This window comes from Chlorocebus sabaeus, chromosome 19 (genome assembly GCF_047675955.1).
Source record: "Chlorocebus sabaeus isolate Y175 chromosome 19, mChlSab1.0.hap1, whole genome shotgun sequence".
Lineage (NCBI taxonomy): Eukaryota > Metazoa > Chordata > Mammalia > Primates > Cercopithecidae > Chlorocebus > Chlorocebus sabaeus.
The window spans coordinates 11246581-11265528 of record NC_132922.1 but is presented as its reverse complement, the minus strand read 5'-3'; the positions used below and the strand labels follow the sequence as shown (position 1 = coordinate 11265528).

General features: G+C 54.9%; 1 protein-coding gene across 1 annotated transcript in view; it reads left to right on the top strand.

Annotated features, from left to right (window-relative positions):
- The window catches only part of LOC140709084 (voltage-dependent T-type calcium channel subunit alpha-1I-like), a 57487-nt gene that overhangs the window by 12126 nt on the left and 26413 nt on the right, over positions 1-18948 (top strand). The window contains exon 3 of the mRNA XM_073006705.1: positions 9187-9284. Within this exon, the coding sequence (XP_072862806.1) occupies positions 9187-9284 (98 nt within the window). The remainder of the gene's footprint in view (positions 1-9186; positions 9285-18948) is intronic.

The following is an 18948-nucleotide window of genomic DNA, read 5'->3' as shown; positions in this document are numbered from 1 at the left end:
GAACCTGGTTTAAGGGAGTCTACCATCTCCTCTACTGAAAAGCCAAGGGGTCTACAGCTTCAGGGCCCGCTTGCTCTAGAATCCTGAAAGATGTCTCTAGATGGTATGTGCTCCCATCCCACAGCTCTGCTAGTCTGTGCTGACTTCCATCCCTGGAGCTCTCTCGGTGGCAGGGTGGTGGCAGGCAGCTCGGGGCTCAGAGCAGACTCCCTCCAGTTCAGAGATACCTTTTCTTTCCCAGCAGTTCCAACCAGTACGGAAACTGAGCCTCTTTGGCTTGGATTGGCTGGCGTGGGGCACGTGCTCATCCCTAAGCCAATCACTGAGGGAGGTGTGGGCAGAGCTCCTATAGGCCAGAGGGAGGTGAAGGCCCACCCCTGGCAGGATGTGTCAGCCCTGCCCCTACCACGTGGCTGAGGGTGGGGAGGCTGGAAAGGGATGCTGGACAGGGAGGACCCCAGGCTAGGTCTTGTTACTCTCAGAGTTCACAAGGGCGCCCTGGCTGGTGGCAACCAAGCCGTTTAGGTGGCCTACTGTGAACTGCCATTAACAGACTGATCTGGGCTTACACCCATGATGGCGTTATATCCTCACAATCCCCAGAAATTAGTATTGTTAACCCCACTTTGCAGATGAGAAAATGGTGTCTCAGAGAGATTGGTAGCCTGCCTCAGGACACACTCAGCCTTTATGGATCAGAGCTGGGATTGCTCAGGTCTGGATGCCCCCAGGGCTCGTGCTCACCCATGACATGAAGGAGTTGTACCTTTCCAGAGGCTGAAATGTAAGCAGTTGATTTGCCTCTGAGGACTTGGAAGCCTCACTAGCCCTCAGAAAGCAGTGAGGTGAGTCCCCTGAGAAGAACATTTCCCCCAGGCTCTGGTAGAGCCGAAAGCCTCTCTGCCCCACACAGAGCCCACTCTCTGGTTCCCAGCAGCCGTTCCCACCTGCACGCTGCCAAGACTACTCTGGAGTAATGGAGCTAAGTTTCACGGGAGGCAGACATGAGGCATATACTAAAATTATTCATTGTTTATCTGAAGCTCAGATTTAACTGGGAAGCGTCTATGTATCTGGCAACTCTACCCAGAGATAAACCACTGGAGTAAAGTCACCTGAATGGAGGCTTGGAGAGAGAAGGTCCAGGTCTTCTGCCACTGAGGTTCCCGGAGCTGCCCTGGTTCCCACCTGCCTGGGTTCTGTCTTTGCAGCCCATCCTTCAGCTTTGTGGCCAACCCAGCATTCTTCCCCCAAATCCCCCCTGTACTCTGAGCTTGGCCTGAGTTGGTTTCAGAGCATCAGTCAAGTGGGCTTAATCACCTGTGTTCTTTGGCCTCATAGGTTTGTGTGAGGAACTATGGGTGTTGCTATGGTCTGAATGTGTCTCCCATAGTTCATGTGTTGGCAACCTAATCCTAAGTGTAACAGAGTTGAGAGGTAGGACCTTTAAGAAGTGTGGCCAGGTCATGAGGACTCACTCCTTGTGGATGCATTGCTGCCATTATTGTGGGAGTGGGATGGTTATTGTGGGAGTGGGTTCCTGATACGGATGAGTTTGGCCCCTTCCCTCTCTCACACACACTTTCTTACCCTTCTGCCATGCGATGACACAGCAAGAAAGCCCTCGCCAGATGCGGCTCCTTAATGTTGGACTTCCCAACCTCCAGAATTGTAAACCGAATTAATTTCTTTTTAAAAAATAAATCATCCAGTCTTTCTACTTCTGTTACAGCAGCAGCAAACGGACTAAGACAGGTGTCTTAGTCTGTTTGAGGTGCTCCAGCAAAATACCATAAACCGGGTGGCTCATAAACAACAGAAATCTAGTTCTCACAGTTCTGGGGGTTGGGAAGTCCAAGATCAAGGTGCTGGCAGATTCAGTGTCTGGTGGGGGCCACTTCCTCACAGATGAGTCTTTTCACTGAGTCCTCACTTCAGTCCTTACATGAAGGGGCGGGTGAGTTTCCTTTTTCCTGTTTTAAAAAGGTGCTGCCAGGCGCGGTAGCTCACGCCTGTAATCCCAGCACTTTGGGAGGCGAAGGTGGGTGGATCACAAGGTCAGGAGTTCAAGACCAGCCTGGCCAAGATGGTGAAACCCCGTCTCTACTAAAAACTACAAAAAATTAGCCGGGTGTGGTGGCAGACACCTGTAATCCCAGCTACGTGGGAGGCTGAGGCAGGAGAATCGCTTGAACCCGGTGGCAGAGGTTGCAGTGAGCCAAGATTGCGCCACTGCACTCCAGCCTGGGCGACAGAGTGAGACTCCATCTCAAAAAAAAAAAAAAAAAAAACTGTATATAAAATAAAATAAAAAGGTGCTCATCTCATTCTTCAGGGCTCTGCCTTCATGATCTAATCACCTTCCCAAAGGCCCTAATACCATCACCTTGCGGAATAGAATTTCAATGTATGAATTTTAGGTGGATATAAATATTCAGACCATAGCAATGGGTGAAAGGACCCATAAATCATGAGGTGCTGGCCACAGTCAAGGGTTAATGTTATTACCCCCAAATCCTCTCCATTATTTCCTTCCTCCTCCTCTCCCCACTTCCCTCCTTCTCTCCACAGAACACCTACTGTGTGCTGGGTCCCCGGATATTGGCAATGGCTGGTGGTCTAGTTATCAACCAACACAAGCCTGAGTCATCACAGAGCTGCCTCCTGACAGATGATCTGTGATTTCCAGCATCTCAGCTTCCCTTCCATTAGCTACATCTTAAATCACATTTTAAGAAAGCCCCCGTGGGCCCCTTGTGAAGATTGAGGAAACACCCTATTTTTATCAGCCGCACACAGAAATCATCCCCTGGGCGGGGTATTTCCTGGAAAGATGTTAAACCTCAGTCATTTCTTGTGGCTTCTTGTCAGCTCCAAGCTTTTTTTTTTTTCTTTTTTCTTTTTCTTTTTCTTTTTTTCTGATCTTGTCCCTCAAATTATTTGTTTGACAAGCTCGTACAGGGAATCCGCCTCTAAGTCAGAACCTGGGCTGGGCACTGGGGACCCAGCAGGGGCTCTGAGCCAGCCCCTGCTCTGAGGAACAGGGACAGGTGCCCAGAGGTGCCCTCGTAGAGGATCAGTGGGACACCAGGCAGAAGAGCTCATCTCTGCCTGTGGGTGGGGTCTGGAGAGGGCCTCATGTGATTCGTGGGCGCGTGTGAACTGAGGTAACAGTTGAGGCTGCGATACAATAATAGCTCACATTTCTTGGCTGTTCCTTGAGCACTAGATCTGTATATGAACACGTTTCAGGTCAGTGACTTGCCCAAAGTCACATGGTGCACAAGCAGCAAGCTGGCATTGGAACCCAGCTCTGTACTCTGACCATCGGGTGGCACTGCCTTGGAGGATGCTGGCCCTGGTCCTAGTGCTGTGGTGGGCATTGTGCCTTCCACCCATCTGGTCAGGAGAGGGTCATGCTCCTGAGCCAGAGACAGTGGCCTGCTCTGGCCTTGCTGGTGACTGATGCAGTGGGAGAGGGGGCAGGTCACACAGAGCTCCTGGGACCCTTGGTACCTGACTGTGGGACATGGATCCCTTCTTTTTTGAGACGGAGTTTTGTTCTTATAGCCCAGGCTGGAGTGCAGTGGCGCAATCTCAGTTCACTGCAATCTCTGCCTCCTGAGTTCAAGCGATTCTCCTGCCTTAGCCTCTTGAGTAGCTGGGATTACAGGCATGCGCTACCATGCCCGGCTAATTTTTTAAAATATTTTTAGTAGAGATGGGGTTTTGCTGTGTTAGCCAGGCTGGTCTTGAACTCCTGACTTCAGGCGATCCACCTGCCTCGGTCTTGCAAAGTACTGGGATTACAGGCATGAGTCACCATGCCTGGCCTGAGATGGGCCCCTTCTGTCTCAGTTTCCTCATCTGCAGTGGGTGCCGTAATCCAACTGAGAGAGGAGTACTTGACGGAAGTGGCATGAAGCTCGTGGCAGGTAGTGAGTGCTCAGATAACCTTTCTAAACCAACCAGGACCCTGAGTTCCAGTTGACAGAAACACAGTACAAGCAGGACCTAGAACCCAAAAGGAAGACACTGGTTCAAGTAACCGGGGAGAGCAGAGGGTAGGTCAGGGATCTGGGCTTAGCTGGAGGGAGGTCCTCCAAGCATGCGGTCAGGAGCCTGCCTCTCTCCAGCTCTTGCTTCACTCTTCCTTTATGTTGGCAGAATTCTCAGGCCACCACGGAGCCACGGTGGCCTCCGCGTTTGCAGGCTGTGGCTCAGCCAGGGAGAGGACCTCTTCCCTGCAGTCCCCGCTCATGGGCTGGGCTGCCTTCGTGGTCCACCAGGGATCACATGCCTATCCTGAACCAACCATGGTGGCCCAGCCGGGGGCATGGGATCCTCTGGTGGACCAGGCCTGGGTGTCTGGACCTCTGCTAGGAGCCAGGAGCGGGAGAGGGAGGCTCTTCAAGGAATAAGGTCGGAGTAGAAGGTGCTGGGAAGAAATGATGTCCACCCTCCCTACCCTCCTTGGCACGGTCCCTCCACCAGCCTGGCCACACCGGAGCCCCTCTCCCCAGAAGACAGCCACCTCCTCCTGGGGAGACTTCAGGATGGAAGTGCTCTCTTTAAAGCAACATTACTTACCTAATTAAGCGCTTAGGAGCTGGCAGGAGGTAGTGGGGAGGTTTTGTTGATTTCTTTTTTAGACTTAGCACTGAAGTTGCATGATAAAGTAACTGTGTAATTAGGAATTAATTTCTCACCCCCGTAAGCGATGTCTTATTTGGGGCCTGAGGAGAGTCAGCCCACAGGGCGGCCCTTCCTTACCTTCTCTTTTTGGAATGTGGGCAGGAAGTCCCAGCTGTCTTGGCTGTCACTGGGGTAGAAAGAGGAGAAGGGGAGGGAGATAGCTTCTACCATCCCAGGTGGCCTCAGCAAAAATTGAGACACGGTGCTTATGCCTGACTCGGCACCTAGGATGAGCAGAGACTCGGGGGAGATGGACTGAGGCCAGATTACCGAGGGCCTTGAAGGTCTCTTTGTTCTGAAGGCAATGGGGAGTCACTGAGGGTTTTAAGTGGGAGTGACACAGCTAGATCTGAGTTTAGGAGATTTCTGCTGACTGAGGAAGGGATGTAGCGGAGGAAGCAGGGGGCAGGAGGGCAACTGGGAGGCTTCTGCCACTGTCGGGACAGAGGGCCAGTGATCCAGGCTAAGACAGGGAGGGTGGAACTATCAGCAAGCTGTCCCAGGTTGGGCTGATTGGTGCATGGAGTCATTGTCAAGACAGCGAGGTTCCCAGGACAGAGACTTAAACCCACAGTTCCTCCCTCCCAAATAAGTGCCCTTCCCTCTTCCCTCCTCTCTCCCCATCCTTGTCTGGTGTCCTCCTTTCTAACCTCTTCTGCTCAGAGAAGAATGATAACTACTCAATTCTTCACTGTGTGCCTATGATTCTTCTTCACTGAATGCATTTATACACTGTCTTATTCCCCCAGACAGGAGATGCAACCACCGCAGAATACCCTCAAATGGTTCATGAAGTAGAAAAGTAAGAGTTAGGACCCAGTAGAAATGTTTAAGGAAATGGATTCCCTGGAAGGATCTACAGTGTCAAGATCTTTCATGCTGCTAAGAACTCAGTAACATCATATTTCCTTTTTTGACTTGGTTGCCAGGAAGCTCAGAGCTAAGATCTTGACAGCAGATTCTACAGGAACGTTTTCTTGGGGGAACTTTTCACCGGGGTGTGAGGGCTGTACCTGGTGGGTTCTCAGGGGGAATTTGGGGAATGTTTGCCGCAGACGTAGACTGAAGGTGTGTTCCTGTGCTGAAGACCCACAGGGTCAGGTACAGGGTGAGGGAAAGGGGCTGGGCCAGTGTGTTGCTCCGGGTCTGCCCTATTTGGACCAGCTCAGAGTGTCTGGGAGCTTCAGATGCACTGCCAGGCAGCGGCTGCTTCCGTTCCCCTCCAAGACTGGGGCGGATGGCAGGGAGGTTGCCCATCTGTAGCCAAGAGCACATGTGTCTGATCAGCCTCCTGTGGCAAAGCTGGGGTCTGGGAGGTGTTCAGACCCTAAAGTTACTAACTGGGTCATCGTGGGCCCCCCTGTGACATCCAGTCACAACTCATATCTCATTGAAGACCCCAGGGTCAGTCTCTTCCTGCCACCCCTTGTTGTAGAGAAACACAAAATGCAAGAAAACACTCTTTGTCGGCTGGGCACGGTGGCTCACGCCTGTAATCCCAGCACTTTGGGAGGCCAAAGCGGGTGGATCGCCTGGGATTGGGAGTTCGAGACCAGCCTGACCAACATGGAGAAACTCCATCTCTACTAAAAATACATAATTAGCTGGGCATGGAGGTGCATGCCTGTAATCCCAGCTACTCAGGAGGCTGAGGCAGGAGAATCGCTTGAAACCGGGAGGCGGAGGTTGTGGTGAGCCGAGATAGTGCCACTGCACTCCAGCCTGGGCAACAAGAGTGAAACTCCGTCTCAAAAAAAAAAAAAAAAAAAAGAAAAAAAACACTCTTTGTCATCAAGGGGCTGAACTGTGCACGGGGGCATTCTTGCCCCCCAGCCTATCCTGGGGCAGGGGCCATGGTTGGTGCCCTCACTTAACTGAGAGCCAACAGTCCTAGACTGGGCGGGGAAGGTGGAGCCGGGTGGCCGTGTGGGGGAGGGGAGTTAGGGACCAGCAGGGGGTCGTTCCAAGGGCTCTCTCAATGAGCCAGTCATGGATGTGGCTTGCCCTGGTCGGCGGTGGAATGGAGAGAGGCTGTGGCAGGAGAGAGTAATGGGCCCGCGCTCAAATGAGTGGAGATTGAAATGGGTTCCCACAGGTAAAGAGAACAGTGCCCGGCACCCAGTAGGGCCTCAAACAGCCTTGCTTTTCTGTCTACCCATCCATCTTGCAGGCATCTGTTTATTTTCATGGCGAGGCTTCATGGGGATGGGAACAAGTCCTCGATGAGTGCCTGCCAGAGCTGGGCAGGTGTGCCCTCTGGGCCCTGGGAAGGCAGCACATGGGTGGGTTCAGTCTGGTGTGGGCTGGGAGCCCCCACCTGCAGCTCATCCAGGAAAGCATGAACTGAGCCTGAGGGCGTTCCCAGCTCTCCCTAGGGACTGACTTCCCTCCACCCCGCCCCCCACAGGATCTGGAAAACCAAGGCAGGAGGAAGAGGGGCCGCGTCTGTGTGGGGGTGGGGCATGGTGAGGAGGGCTGGCTGGAGCTGGTCCTGGCTGCCTGCGATGGGACTCGGCAGTCCTGGGCCCCGCGGGTGCCAGCACCTGTTTATGTGCCTGTGTGTGCCACCCCCGCAGCCCCTCCGTCACACGTGTCTCCCGGCTGCCTGGAGAGCTCTTTCTACAAAATGTGAAAATGACAGTTGGGCTCACCCACGCGCAGAATCCTCATGCAGTCCCGCTCCCTCGCTGCCCCTTCCAGGTCACCGTCAGTCCTCACCCTCTCTGCCTGGCTGCTGCCCCCTCCCCCCGCACCCCCTCCTCTCCCCGCCCCTCCCCCAACCCTCTGTTCCCTCCTCCTGCTCCTTCCCCTGCCCCCCTCCTCTCTCCCTGCTCTCTGCCAGCTCCCCGTCTCTCCTTCCTCCCTCCCCCTCAGGTCCCCAAGGTCTCTGTCTCCAGCTCTAGGTCTCTGTCACTTTTTTGGGTCACTCCCCCTCATCTGCGTTTGGGCTTGTGTAGGAGGGTGCACGTATGAGGATGTCCAAGAAGGGAGTGTGTGTGTGTCTGCAGGTGTGCAGTTGTGTGCGGATGTGTGTGTGTGTGTGTGGGTGTGTGGTTGTGTGCAAGTGTGTGACTGTGTGTGCAAGTGTGTGTATGTGTGTGCAAGTGTGTGGTTGTGTGCATGTGTGTGACTGTGGAGGTGCGTGACTGCGGGTGTGTGGCTGTGTGCGTGACTGTGTGTGTGTGGGTATGTGGTTGTGTGCATGTGTGTGACTGTGTGTGGAGGTGTATGTGTGTGGGTGTGTAGTGTGCATGTGTGACTGGGTGGGTGTGTGGTTGTATGCGTGTGTGACTGTGAAGGTGTGTGTGGGTGGGTGTGTGGTTGTGTGCGTGTGTGACTGGAGGTGTGTGACTGTGTGTACCCGGGTGTGTGATTGTGTGCATGTGTGGGTGTGTGGTTGTGTGCATATGTATGACTGTGCAGGTGTGTGACTGTGCGGGTGTGTGGTTGCATGTGTGTGACTCTGTGTGCAGGTGTGTGACCGTGCAGGTATGTGGCTGCGTGTGTGTAACTGTGTGGAAGTGTGTGACCGTGTGTGTGCGTGTGTGCAGGTGTGTGACTGTGGGGGGGGTGTGTGGTTGTGTGTGTGACTGGGTGTGTGGTTGTGTGCGTGTATGTGACTCATGCAGGTGCGTGACCGTGCGTGTGTGCACACAGGTGTGGAGGTGTGTGTGTGTGCGCGTGCATGCAGGAGCCTGAGCCTGCGCTCCAGCGGGTGGGGGATGGATGATGGTGGCATTTCAGGGAAGAGCTTTCACTCAATGACTCTTCAAGCAGCGGGAGCGGGTGGCGGCTTCACAACAGTCGGACAGGTTTGTGCAGCATGTAGGAAAAGCCTTCATTTCCTACTGACAGTGGTGACATGGGTGGTGACAGGTGGAGCTGGCAGCAGCGCTGAAGTCCTGGGGTGGGAGGTGCTGGGGGAAGGATCTGGTGATGGGGCAGGGGGGTGATCCTGGGAATGCAGGCCGGACCCATCTCCCAGTGCCCCGCAACTGAGGTTTGCTGTGCTTCCACCATGAAGGGACCTCAGAGATCTGCCTCTTGCGGGAGATCTGGGAAGACTTCCTGGAGGAGGCAAACTGCCTCCAAAGAGCTGCAGGGCTGGTTGAGCATGGAAGGACTGCGGGGTGTGGAGCTGTTTGGTGCAGGAGATGCTCCTCCCGCTTTCAGAGGCTGCTCTGGAAGCTGGGGCTGACACGGGCCACGGGCCAGGAGGATGGGCCTGAAGGGCAGGAGCCACCTGGCACAGTGCTGGGCACACAGCTGGGGCCCAATGTCTGTGTTCCCTTCACGCCCTGAGCCCCTGCCCACATCTGTCACCAGCGCCATTTACAGAGGAGGAGACAAGGGCCACAGAAGCAATCCCAGGCCACATATTGGCCGGATGTAGCTGGAGATCCAACCGCTGTCTTTACTTGCCCTGTCCGGGCAGCCCTGACCCCAGCTGGCCTCCAGCACCATCCCTCACTCTTTCCCCTTTCTCTGCAGGATGGTCGAGTACTCCCTGGACCTTCAGAACATCAACCTGTCGGCCATCCGCACTGTACGCGTCCTGAGGCCCCTCAAAGCCATCAACCGCGTGCCCAGTGAGTCAGCCCCGCCCTGTCCACACCTTCCTGGCTGATCCATCCCTGGCCAACCCATCCCTGGCGTGCCTAGCCAGTGCCCATCCCCCACCCTGCTTCATTCACTAGGAGAAGACTGACCAGGGCCTGGGTGGGCGCAGGGATCCTGTGGTGTCTGGACAGATGTGCCCTGCTCCCATAGAGCTTATGGGCCTGAAGATACTGGCAGGTGGCCCCGATGTCTCTGAGTCCCAGGAGAGCCTGGAGAGCATGCTGGGGAGTCTGGCTTTTCAGGAACAAAGGGTTTATGGGGGAGTGGTCTTCATAGGATGTCAAGGCGAGCACCCATAAGAAAAGAAGCTGCTTAGTTTGAAGGAGGACATCATAGAGCATTTCACTGGGGCAATGAAACCTGACTCCCTCACTTGTGCTGACTGACTTAGAACTTGAGCTCTGTCACTCACCCACCACAGATCCATGTACCTACTCACCCATATGCCTGGTCACCTGTTCATCCATCCACTCGTCCACCTATCCACCTGTCCATCCATCCATCCATCCACCCACCCACCCATCCGTCTACCCACCCATCTGTCCATCCATCTGTCTGTCTACCCATCCACATATCCATCCATCCATCCATCCATCCATCCATCCATCCACCCACCCACCCACCCACCCATCCGTCTACCCACCCATCTGTCCATCCATCTATCTGTCTACCCATCCACATATCCATCCATCCATCCATCCATCCACCCACCCACCCACCCACCCACCCATCCATCCACTCATCCATCCACTCATCCATCCACCCACCCACCTCTCCACCCATCCACCTGTCCATCTATCCACCCATCCATCCATCCACCCATCCATCCATCTACCCATCCATCCATCCACCCACCCACCCACCCATCCATCAACTCATCCATCCATTCACCCACCTGTCCATCCATCTACCTGTCCACCCATCCACCTGTCCATCCATCTACCTGTCCACCCATCCACCTGTCCATCCATCTACCTGTCCACCCACCCACCTGTCCATCCATCCACCTGTCCATCCATCCACCCACTCACCCACCCATCCACCCACTCACCCACCCATCCACCCACTCATCCATCCATCAACTCATCCATCCATTCACCCACCTGTCCATCCATCTACCTGTCCACCCATCCACCTGTCCATCCATCCATCCATCCATCCATCCATCCATCCATCCATCTGCTCATCCTTCTAGCCATCTTTCCATTTGTCCATTCATCCCTCTGTACTGTCAGCCAGACATCCACCTGTCCATCCATTCATCCACCCATCCACCTGTCCATCCATCCATTTACCCACCCACCTAGTATTAAGAGAGGTTATCTTGCAACCATAAGCCCTGACATCTGCCCAGCCTTACAGAGTTTTCCTGTCCATGACCTGTTTTGAGCCTTACAGGCACCCTGAGGGAGGTGAGCTATTCCCATCTTACAGATTAAAAAACTAAGACTTGGAGACAAGAGGTTACCTGCCCAGGGATGTACTGCCAGTGAGTAGCAAAGGCTGGAGCCAGTTAGGTCTTCTGACTCCTCACTGCTCTCTTTTAGGGATGGGGTGGAGATTGGAGAAGGAGAGGATGAGGGCCCTACCTGCCTTCCTGGGCTTGGATTTTTTTTTTTTTTTTTTTTTTTTTTTTTTGAGACAGAGTCTAGCTCTCTCGCCCAGGCTGGAGTCCAGTGGCATGATCTCGGCTCACTGCAACCTCTGCCTCCCGGGTTCAAGCAATTCTCCTCCTGTCTCACCCTCCCGAGTAGCTGGGACTACAGGCACATGCCACCAAGCCTAGCTAATTTTTGTATTTTTAATAGAAATGGGGTTTCACCATATTGGTCAGGCTGGTCTCGAACTCCTAACCTCAGGTGATCCACCCACATCAGCTTCCCAAAGTGCTGGGATTACAGGCGTGAGCCACTGCGCCTGGCTGCATGGGGCTTTTATAGGCATCTACCCACTTCCTGTGGTCCAGGAACTTGACATCTGATGGCTCAACAACCTGTGGGAGGCTCAGAGAAGTAAAAGGTGGCTCACATAAAGTCAAACAGCAATTCAGCCGCAGGGCTGGAATCTGAACAGAGTTCTGTCTGTCCTCAGCCCAGCTTATTTCCTGGCTCTGTCTGACCCCTTGCTTCTCTTCCCTGCCTGAGCTTCTGTTTCCCCATCTGCCAAACAGTACAGGTCTCCTGGCACCTGCTCCTCGTCCACAGACAGTGCTATCCCCATTCCCCTAATTCCTAGCCCTGGGGCCTTGGGGCTCCGTCAACCACCCCACCCAGCCAACCTCTGTGGTCCATCCATCCTGAGCGCCCTGTGGGGCTGGCCTGACCCTGGGCTTGCAGAATGCATCGGTCAGTCTGGGCATGCCTGGCGGGGCAGGAGAGGCCACATGCTTCAGGGTATCTGTGGAGCAAGGTGACCAGGAGGGTGGCAGAGCTGTCCGAGCCTGGAGGGTGGCCCAATCCTGCTTTGTTCTGAGAGGGACTGGCTTGGATTGGGTAGGGCACAGAGGGGGCCCCGGGGGCTGGGGTCTCAAGGTCACAATATGATAGGAAACTCTCAGGGTCCTGAGTGCTACTGTGAGGGTCCTTGGGAAGGGTTGGGAGGCGAGGTAGGGCAAGTGAGTAGTGGGAACCAAAGCTGTGCGGTAGTGGGAGGGGCAGTTCAGCTCTACCAGTCTGGCCCCTTCCCACTGCCCTGGGGAGACTCCCTTGGGGGCGGGGAGGTGACATGCAGAGAGGCCATTTTAGGGCCAGCTTCTCTCTGTCTTTCTCATCCCCTCCAATCCCAGAGGGCTTCTTGAAGATCACCGAGTTCAAAACCATCTTTCCCACATTTAACAAATGAGGAAACTGAGGCCCAGAGAGGGTCGTGGCCAGTCCAGGGTCACACAGCAATTCAGTGTGACCAAACAGCAGTTCAGGAAGGACCAAACCAAACCAGCATACCTTCCCCAACAGTGTGTGATTTTCTCCCACGTGCCCTGCCTGCCTTTACTGGGAAATGAGCCAAAAGGTGGCCTCCGTGCACTCAGCACCCAGAACTCTGCCTGGCAAACAGAAGGCGCTCCAAAGAGACGTGTGAAATGGACACAGTCAGCAGGTGTACTGAGCTGTGTGCTGTGCCAGGACCACAGAGCTGTACATGCTCCTGTGCCAGGCATGAGGAGGCAGGGAGAATGGGGCTGGGCGTCGGGACGCCTCTGGGAGAAGGGGACGTTTGAGCTGAGACCCAGGGGAGGATGGGGATTGAGTGGGTGGAGGGGGAGGGCTGGGTGGCAGTTGGGGGGAGGTCAGGGGGTGCAAAGGGCTTGGGGAGGGAGCTGCGGGAGCTGCGGGTTGCGGGCTGGGTGGACAAAGGGGTGGGGCCTGAGGCTGGAGAGGACAGGGCCTGGGACGGACCATGTGCCTGAAGGCGGTGGGAGCGTGGGAGGAGGTTAGCAAGTGGTTGCTTTAGAAACACCCCTGGCCAGAGTGCGAGGGGGGCAGTGGGGGTGAGCTGGACAAGGGACTGCTCCTGGAACAGGTGTGAGCGAATGGCCGGTACTGGGCAGGGGCAGGCAGGAGGCAGAGCAGCAAATGGATGGGAGAGGTATTGCTGGGCCCAGTCCAGGTCCTCCTTGAGTGTCTGGTGTGGGCAGCTGGGTGGGCGGGAGGGACCTTGGCTTTCAGGGGGCAGCACAGGGGGCCATGTCGCTCCTGGGTCCCACACACAGTGCTGCCTGTTTCTGTCCTGGGGAGGGCAGGGGATGCCCTCAGCAGGCAGCTGCCTTGGGGCCACGGTCACACTCCAGGTCCCGGAGCCCACAGGCACAGTCACATTCCAGAGGTGTGTGCATGTTGCAGGGGGTCGCACACGAGGGATGTTTGTGTGTGATCTTGATCTGAACTTCCTGTCAGGTCTAGGGTCTGCCCAGCAGGGGACAGCACACTGTGCTGGGACTGCTGAGGCTGGAGGCGGGCTCAGGGGCATGGGATGGGACACGGGACAGAGGCCTCGCTCTCACCAGGTGGGCTTCTCTACATCTGTGTGAGGGTGTGTGTGGGTGTGAGGGTGTGTCCACCAGAGAACATGTGTGAGGACATGCGTGTGCACAAGTGTGTGTGCAAGGCAGGGTGTGCACAGGTATGTGCCTTTGAGGTGTGTGGGCACATGTAAGTACATGGGAGAGTGTGTTTGTGTCTGACAGTGTGTGCATCTGAGGATATGTGTGCACATGTGAGCAAATGTGAAGGCCTGCACACGTGAATGGGCACATGTGAGAGTGTGTATTTATGAGAGTGTGTGCTGTGAGGGTGTGTGCTGTGTGTCTGCCTGTGAGGGTGTGTGTGTATGCCTATATGTTCATGCCTGAGCGTGTGTGTGTGCTTGTGTGTGTGCCAGTGAGGGTGTGTGTGCCTGTGAGGGTGTGTGTGCTGTGATGTGTGTGTGCCTGTGAGGGTGTGTGTGCCTGTTAGTGTGTGTGTGCCTGTGTGTGTGTATGTGTGCTGTGAGGGGATATGCCTGTGAGTGGTATGTGACTGTGAGGGTGTGTGTGTTATGAAAGTATGTGTGCCTGTGAACATGCAAGTGTCTATGAGCCTGTGTGTGCCCGTGGGGGTGTGTGTTTCCGTGAATGTGTGTGCTTGTGAGGCTGTGTATGTCTGTGAAAGGGTATGAGTCAAGAGTGTGTGTGCCTTTGAGCATGTGTGCATCCATTGTCTGTGAGGGTGTGTATGTGCCTATGAGGGTGTGTGTGTGAAATGTGTGTGTGCCTGTGAGGTTGTGTGTGAATGTGTGTGTGTGTGCCTGTGAGGGTGTGTGTGTGAAATGTGTGTGTGCCTGTGAGGTATGTGTGAAATGTGTGCGTGTGCCTGTGAGGGTGTGTGTGTGAATGTGTGTGCCTGTGAGGGTGTGTGTGTGAAGTGTGTGTGTGCCTGTGAGGGTGTGTGTGTGCCTGTGAGGGTGTGTGTGTGCAGTGTGTGTGTGCCTGTGAGGGTGTGTGTGTGCCTGTGAGGGTGTGTGTGTGCCTGTGAGGGTCTGTGTGTGAAGTGTGTGTGTGCCTGTGAGGGTGTGTGTGTGCCTGTGAGGGTGTGTGTGTGCAGTGTGTGTGTGCCTGTGAGGGTGTGTGTGTGCAGTGTGTGTGTGCCTGTGAGGGTGTGTGTGAGGTGTGTGTGTGTGCCTGTGAGGGTGTGTGTGTGAGGTGTGTGTGCCTGTGAGGGTGTGTGTGTGAGGTGTGTGTGCCTGTGAGGGTGTGTGTGTGAGGTGTGTGTGCCTGTGAGGGTGTGTGTGTGAGGTGTGTGTGTGTGCCTGTGAGGGTGTGTGTGTGCCTGTGAGGGTGTGTGTGTGAGGTGTGTGTGTGTGCCTGTGAGGGTGTGTATGCCTATGAAAGGGTGTGTATGTGTCAAGTGTGTGTGCTTGTGAGGGTGTGTGTGTGAAGTGCGTGTGTGCCTGTGAGGGTGTGTATGTCTATGAGAGGGTGTGTATGTGTCAAGAGTGTGTGTGTGCCTGTGAGGGTGTGTGTGTGAAGTGTGTGTGTGCCTGTGAGGGTGTGTATGTCTATGAAAGGGTGTGTATGTCAAGAGTGCGTATGTGTCTCTGAGCTTGTGTGTGTCCATAAAGGGGTATGCCTGTCAGGATGTGTGCATGCCTGTGCACATGTGTGTCATTGTGTGTGCTGTGTGCCTGTGAAAGGGTATGCGAGAGAGTGTGTGTGTGAAGAGTGTGTGTGCCTGTGGAGGTGTATACCTGTGAGCATGTGTGTGTGTGCATGTGAAGAGCATGTGTGCCTGCGAGGGTGTGTCTGTGCGTGTCTGTGTGTGTGAAGGGTGTGTGTGTCTGTGTATATCTGTGAATGTGTGTGGGTGCCTGTGTGTGCCTGTTAGATTGTGTCTGTGAGGATGTGTTTTTGTGTGTAAAAAGTGTGTGTGCCTGTGTATTTGTGAGGGTGTGTGTGAAGAGTGTGTGTGTGCCTGCGTGTGTAGACAGCATGTGTGTGTGTCTGTGAAAGCATGTGTGAAGAACGTGTGTGTGCCTGCGAGGGTGTGTGTGAAGGTGTGTGTGCCTGTGAGGGTGTGTGTGAAGGTGTGTGTGCCTGCGAGGGTGTGTTTGTGAGAGTGCGTGTGTGTGTGAAGTGTGTGTCTGTGCGGGTGTGTGTATGAAGAGCGTGTGTGTGCCTGTGTGTGTAGAGAGCATGTGTGTGCCTATGAGGGTGTATATCTGAAGTGTGTGTGTGTGTGTGTGTGTGCGCGTGCCTGTGAGGGTGTATGTGTGTGAAGTGTGTGTGTGTGTCCGTGTGTGTAGAGAGCATGTGTGTGCCTGTGAGGGTGCATGTGTGTGAAGAGCGTGTGTGTGCCTTGCACGTGTGTGTGGGCGCCTGTGCCTCTCCCTCTAGGTCCTCTTTGCGCCTCCTGGTTCCTCTCCCGCTGTGTGGGGAGTTCATTAAGCTGCTCCCCGGGAGGACACTCCCGGTCCCTAGCACAGCCTGCCCCGGCCTCTGGGTAAGGCAGGGATCGACCCTGTGCCCAACATCCCCGTGCGCTCCAATTACAAAAGGAGCCCCGAGTGGGCTCCGAGCCTTTCCTCAGGGTCTCCTCCTGCTAGTGGCCACCGCTGGGCAGCAAGGAGCGCCGAGTTGGGGGAGTGTCTGCTTCCGGCCACTGAGCCTGATTCCGCCTCTCAGCCACGGCCTGAAAAGTCTCTCAGAACCAGCACTGGGGAGTTACTGGGAGCGCTGGCCCTCCAGCACCTGGTGCTCCCCTGGAAGGGCCCTGCCATCCTCACAGGCGATTGATTCTACAGGAGCCCCAGGCTGTTGGAGCACGTGGGGCTGAAAGTCCATTGGTTCAACCCTCATTTCACAGGACACACAGCTTTGTCCTTAGGTGCTGGCTCCTCTGCCCAGAGCCACCAGGGAATGAGTGACTTGAGGTGGGGAAGGGGTGGATCGGGCTCTTAGAAGTGCTTCTTAGAGAGATTTCATAGGTCGCCTGTTTTTTTATTTTCTTTTTTTTTGAATATAGTTTTCCTGCAGACATTCCTCCTACTTATGGTTTGAGCTGCTTCTGCCCTGGGATACATACTTCTCTTTTTTTTTTGAGATGGCATCTAGCTCTGTCACCCAGGTTGGAGTGCAGTGGCGCGATCTTGGCTCACTGCAACCTCTGCCTCCCGGTTCAAGAGATTCTCCTGCCTCAGTCTCCTGAGTAGCCAGGATTACAGGTGCCTACCACCACGCCCAGCTATTTTCGTATTTTTAGTAGAGACAGGGTTTCACTGTGTTGGCCAGGCTGGTCTCCAGCTCCTGACCTTGTGATCTACCCGTCTCGGCCTCCTGAAGTGCTGGGATTACAAGCATGAGCCGCCATGCCGCTGGGACACAGTCTTTTCAACAGTAGCCCGTAGCTTTCAGTCTCGTCACTAGAGGGCAAGCTAGAGGGCTGGTGATGGGCATAGTTGAGTGATGGGTTATTAATTACAAAGCCGTGAGGAGGGGGCTGGTTGCCTGTGTTTTAAAAATACAGCGAAGTCTGCAAAGCTCCAGCACAAACAGCCAGGAAGATGCAAGTGTGGGTCAAGGAATAAAAGTTCTGGTCTTAGCTCTGCCATATTGCCTGCTGTGTGACCTGAGAAGTCCCTTGGCATCTCTGGGCCTCAGTTTCCCTACTTGTACAAACAAAGCAGGAGGAGAAACTGGGTCAGAAGTGTGGCTCTCAACTTTGTCCAGGATGAGCGGGGGACATGGACATCATGGTGCTGCTTACAGAATCGTATAAAATACGTGTCTCTCCACTCCACCCCTGCAGGTCCTTGTTCAGGCCACTCAGCCTCTGATGGATAAAGAGAGGAAGACAGCAGAGAGGTGGTTGGGGAGGGAGGAAAGAAGTGCCAAATTATGAGTTGGGAGGCTGGGTTCTGGTTCCTTGCTTGTGACCTTTCCTAAGTCACCGCCTCTCTCTGGGCCTTGGCAAGATGGGGCTGAATCATCTCTAAATGTGTCCCCCACCCCAGCCCCCTCAGCCTATACATCTCTCAAGGCACTGCCTTGCTTCCCTAAGCACACTGCCTGAGCCATTTGCATATGAAAAGTGCTGTTTTCTCCAGTAAGTGAGTTTTCTCCAGGGCAGTCACTGCCAAGGCCTGGCCAGCGGAGGTGATACTTCCCCGACCCAGGCTGTGGAGCAGGAGGTGATACTTCCCCGACCCAGGCTGTGGAGCAGGAGGTGATACTTCCCCGACCCAGGCTGTGGAGCAGGGGCGAGGCAGACCCTGGGGAGCTCAGGGGCAGCCCTGAGCCCGAGCTCACAGTCCCTGACAGTGCTGTGGGGAAGGCTGCTGTCCCCTCAGCTGCACCACCAGCTGGAGGTTTGCTCTGTGCTGTCAGGCCAGGTTCTGGTCCTAGGGCCTCCACCCACTGGCTGTGGGACCCTGAGTAAGCCACGTGCCTCTCTGTGCCTCTATTTCCCCAGCTCTCAAGAGAAGTTAATAATACCGATGTCCATCTGGTTTGGAAGGCTGAAATGCCACTGTGGGTGTAGAGAGCTGCGTGCACAGCCTCGTGTGCCTACGCAATCCGCAGGTGCTGCTGCTAGATAAGGTGCTGGGAGCAGTGAGGGTGGACGTAGGGTGGCAGGGACGTCTTCTCAGGGGCTGGTTTTGGAAGACACTCATCAGCTGAGGGTTGGGGAGGGTGTGCCTGGCAGACAGATTGGCATGTGCAAAGGTGGAATGGAGGTGTCATCCTGGGCTGGGCATCCTGTGGGTGGGCAGGGGACTGCGTGGCAGGAAAAGGAGAGGGTTGTTCACATCTTCTAGGGAGTTAATTATAATCATAAGTGGCTAAAGTTTTTTTTTTTTTGAGACAAAGTCTTGCTCTGTCAGCAGGCTGGAGTACAGTGGTGTGATCTAGGTTCACTGCAACCTCCGCCTCCTGGGTTCAAGTGATTCTCCTGCCTCAGCCTCCTGAGTAGCTGGGATTACAGGCTCTCACCACCACACCCAGCTAATTTTTGTACTTTCGGTAGAGACGGGGTTTCACTATATTGGCCAGGATGGTCTCAATCTCTGGACCTCCAGATCCGCCCGATAAGTGGCTAAAGTTTATCAAGTGCTTGCAACAAGCCCATCACAGTGCTTTACGTGGGCAGTGTCATTTCATCTTCACTACAGCCCTAGGAAGTCAGTGGCATTGTGACACCCACTTTCTAGATGGGGAAGCAGGCAGAGGGGTTGACTAGTCTGCTCGAGACCACACAGCTGGCTGGGGACAGAGCTAGGGTTTGAACCTGACCCTACAGCTTTTCACTGTGTTTCAGTACCTCTTTTCTGTTCTGTTAGCGTGTAGGCACCAGACACCCACCCCCGTCCCCACTGTCTGCGGGACATCAGGAAACACCCCTGCCCACCTCTGGGGTCAAAGGAGAGAGGTCCCATGGGCTGCAGTGATGCCTCGAGGCCCTCTCTCCTCCCATCTCCCCGCTCAGCCTGGTCTGCTCCAGACCTCTGCATGCCTTTCACTGTCGGGGTACACAGGTCTCGTGGTGCTGAGCCCCTTTCAGGCTGAAGCCACGAGGCAGGGCAGGAGGCAGGATGGCACTGTGGTTAGTGCACAGCGGGCCCCTGCCCTCGAGCCCCAGGCCCAGCCCTTTCCTGCCCAGGTGC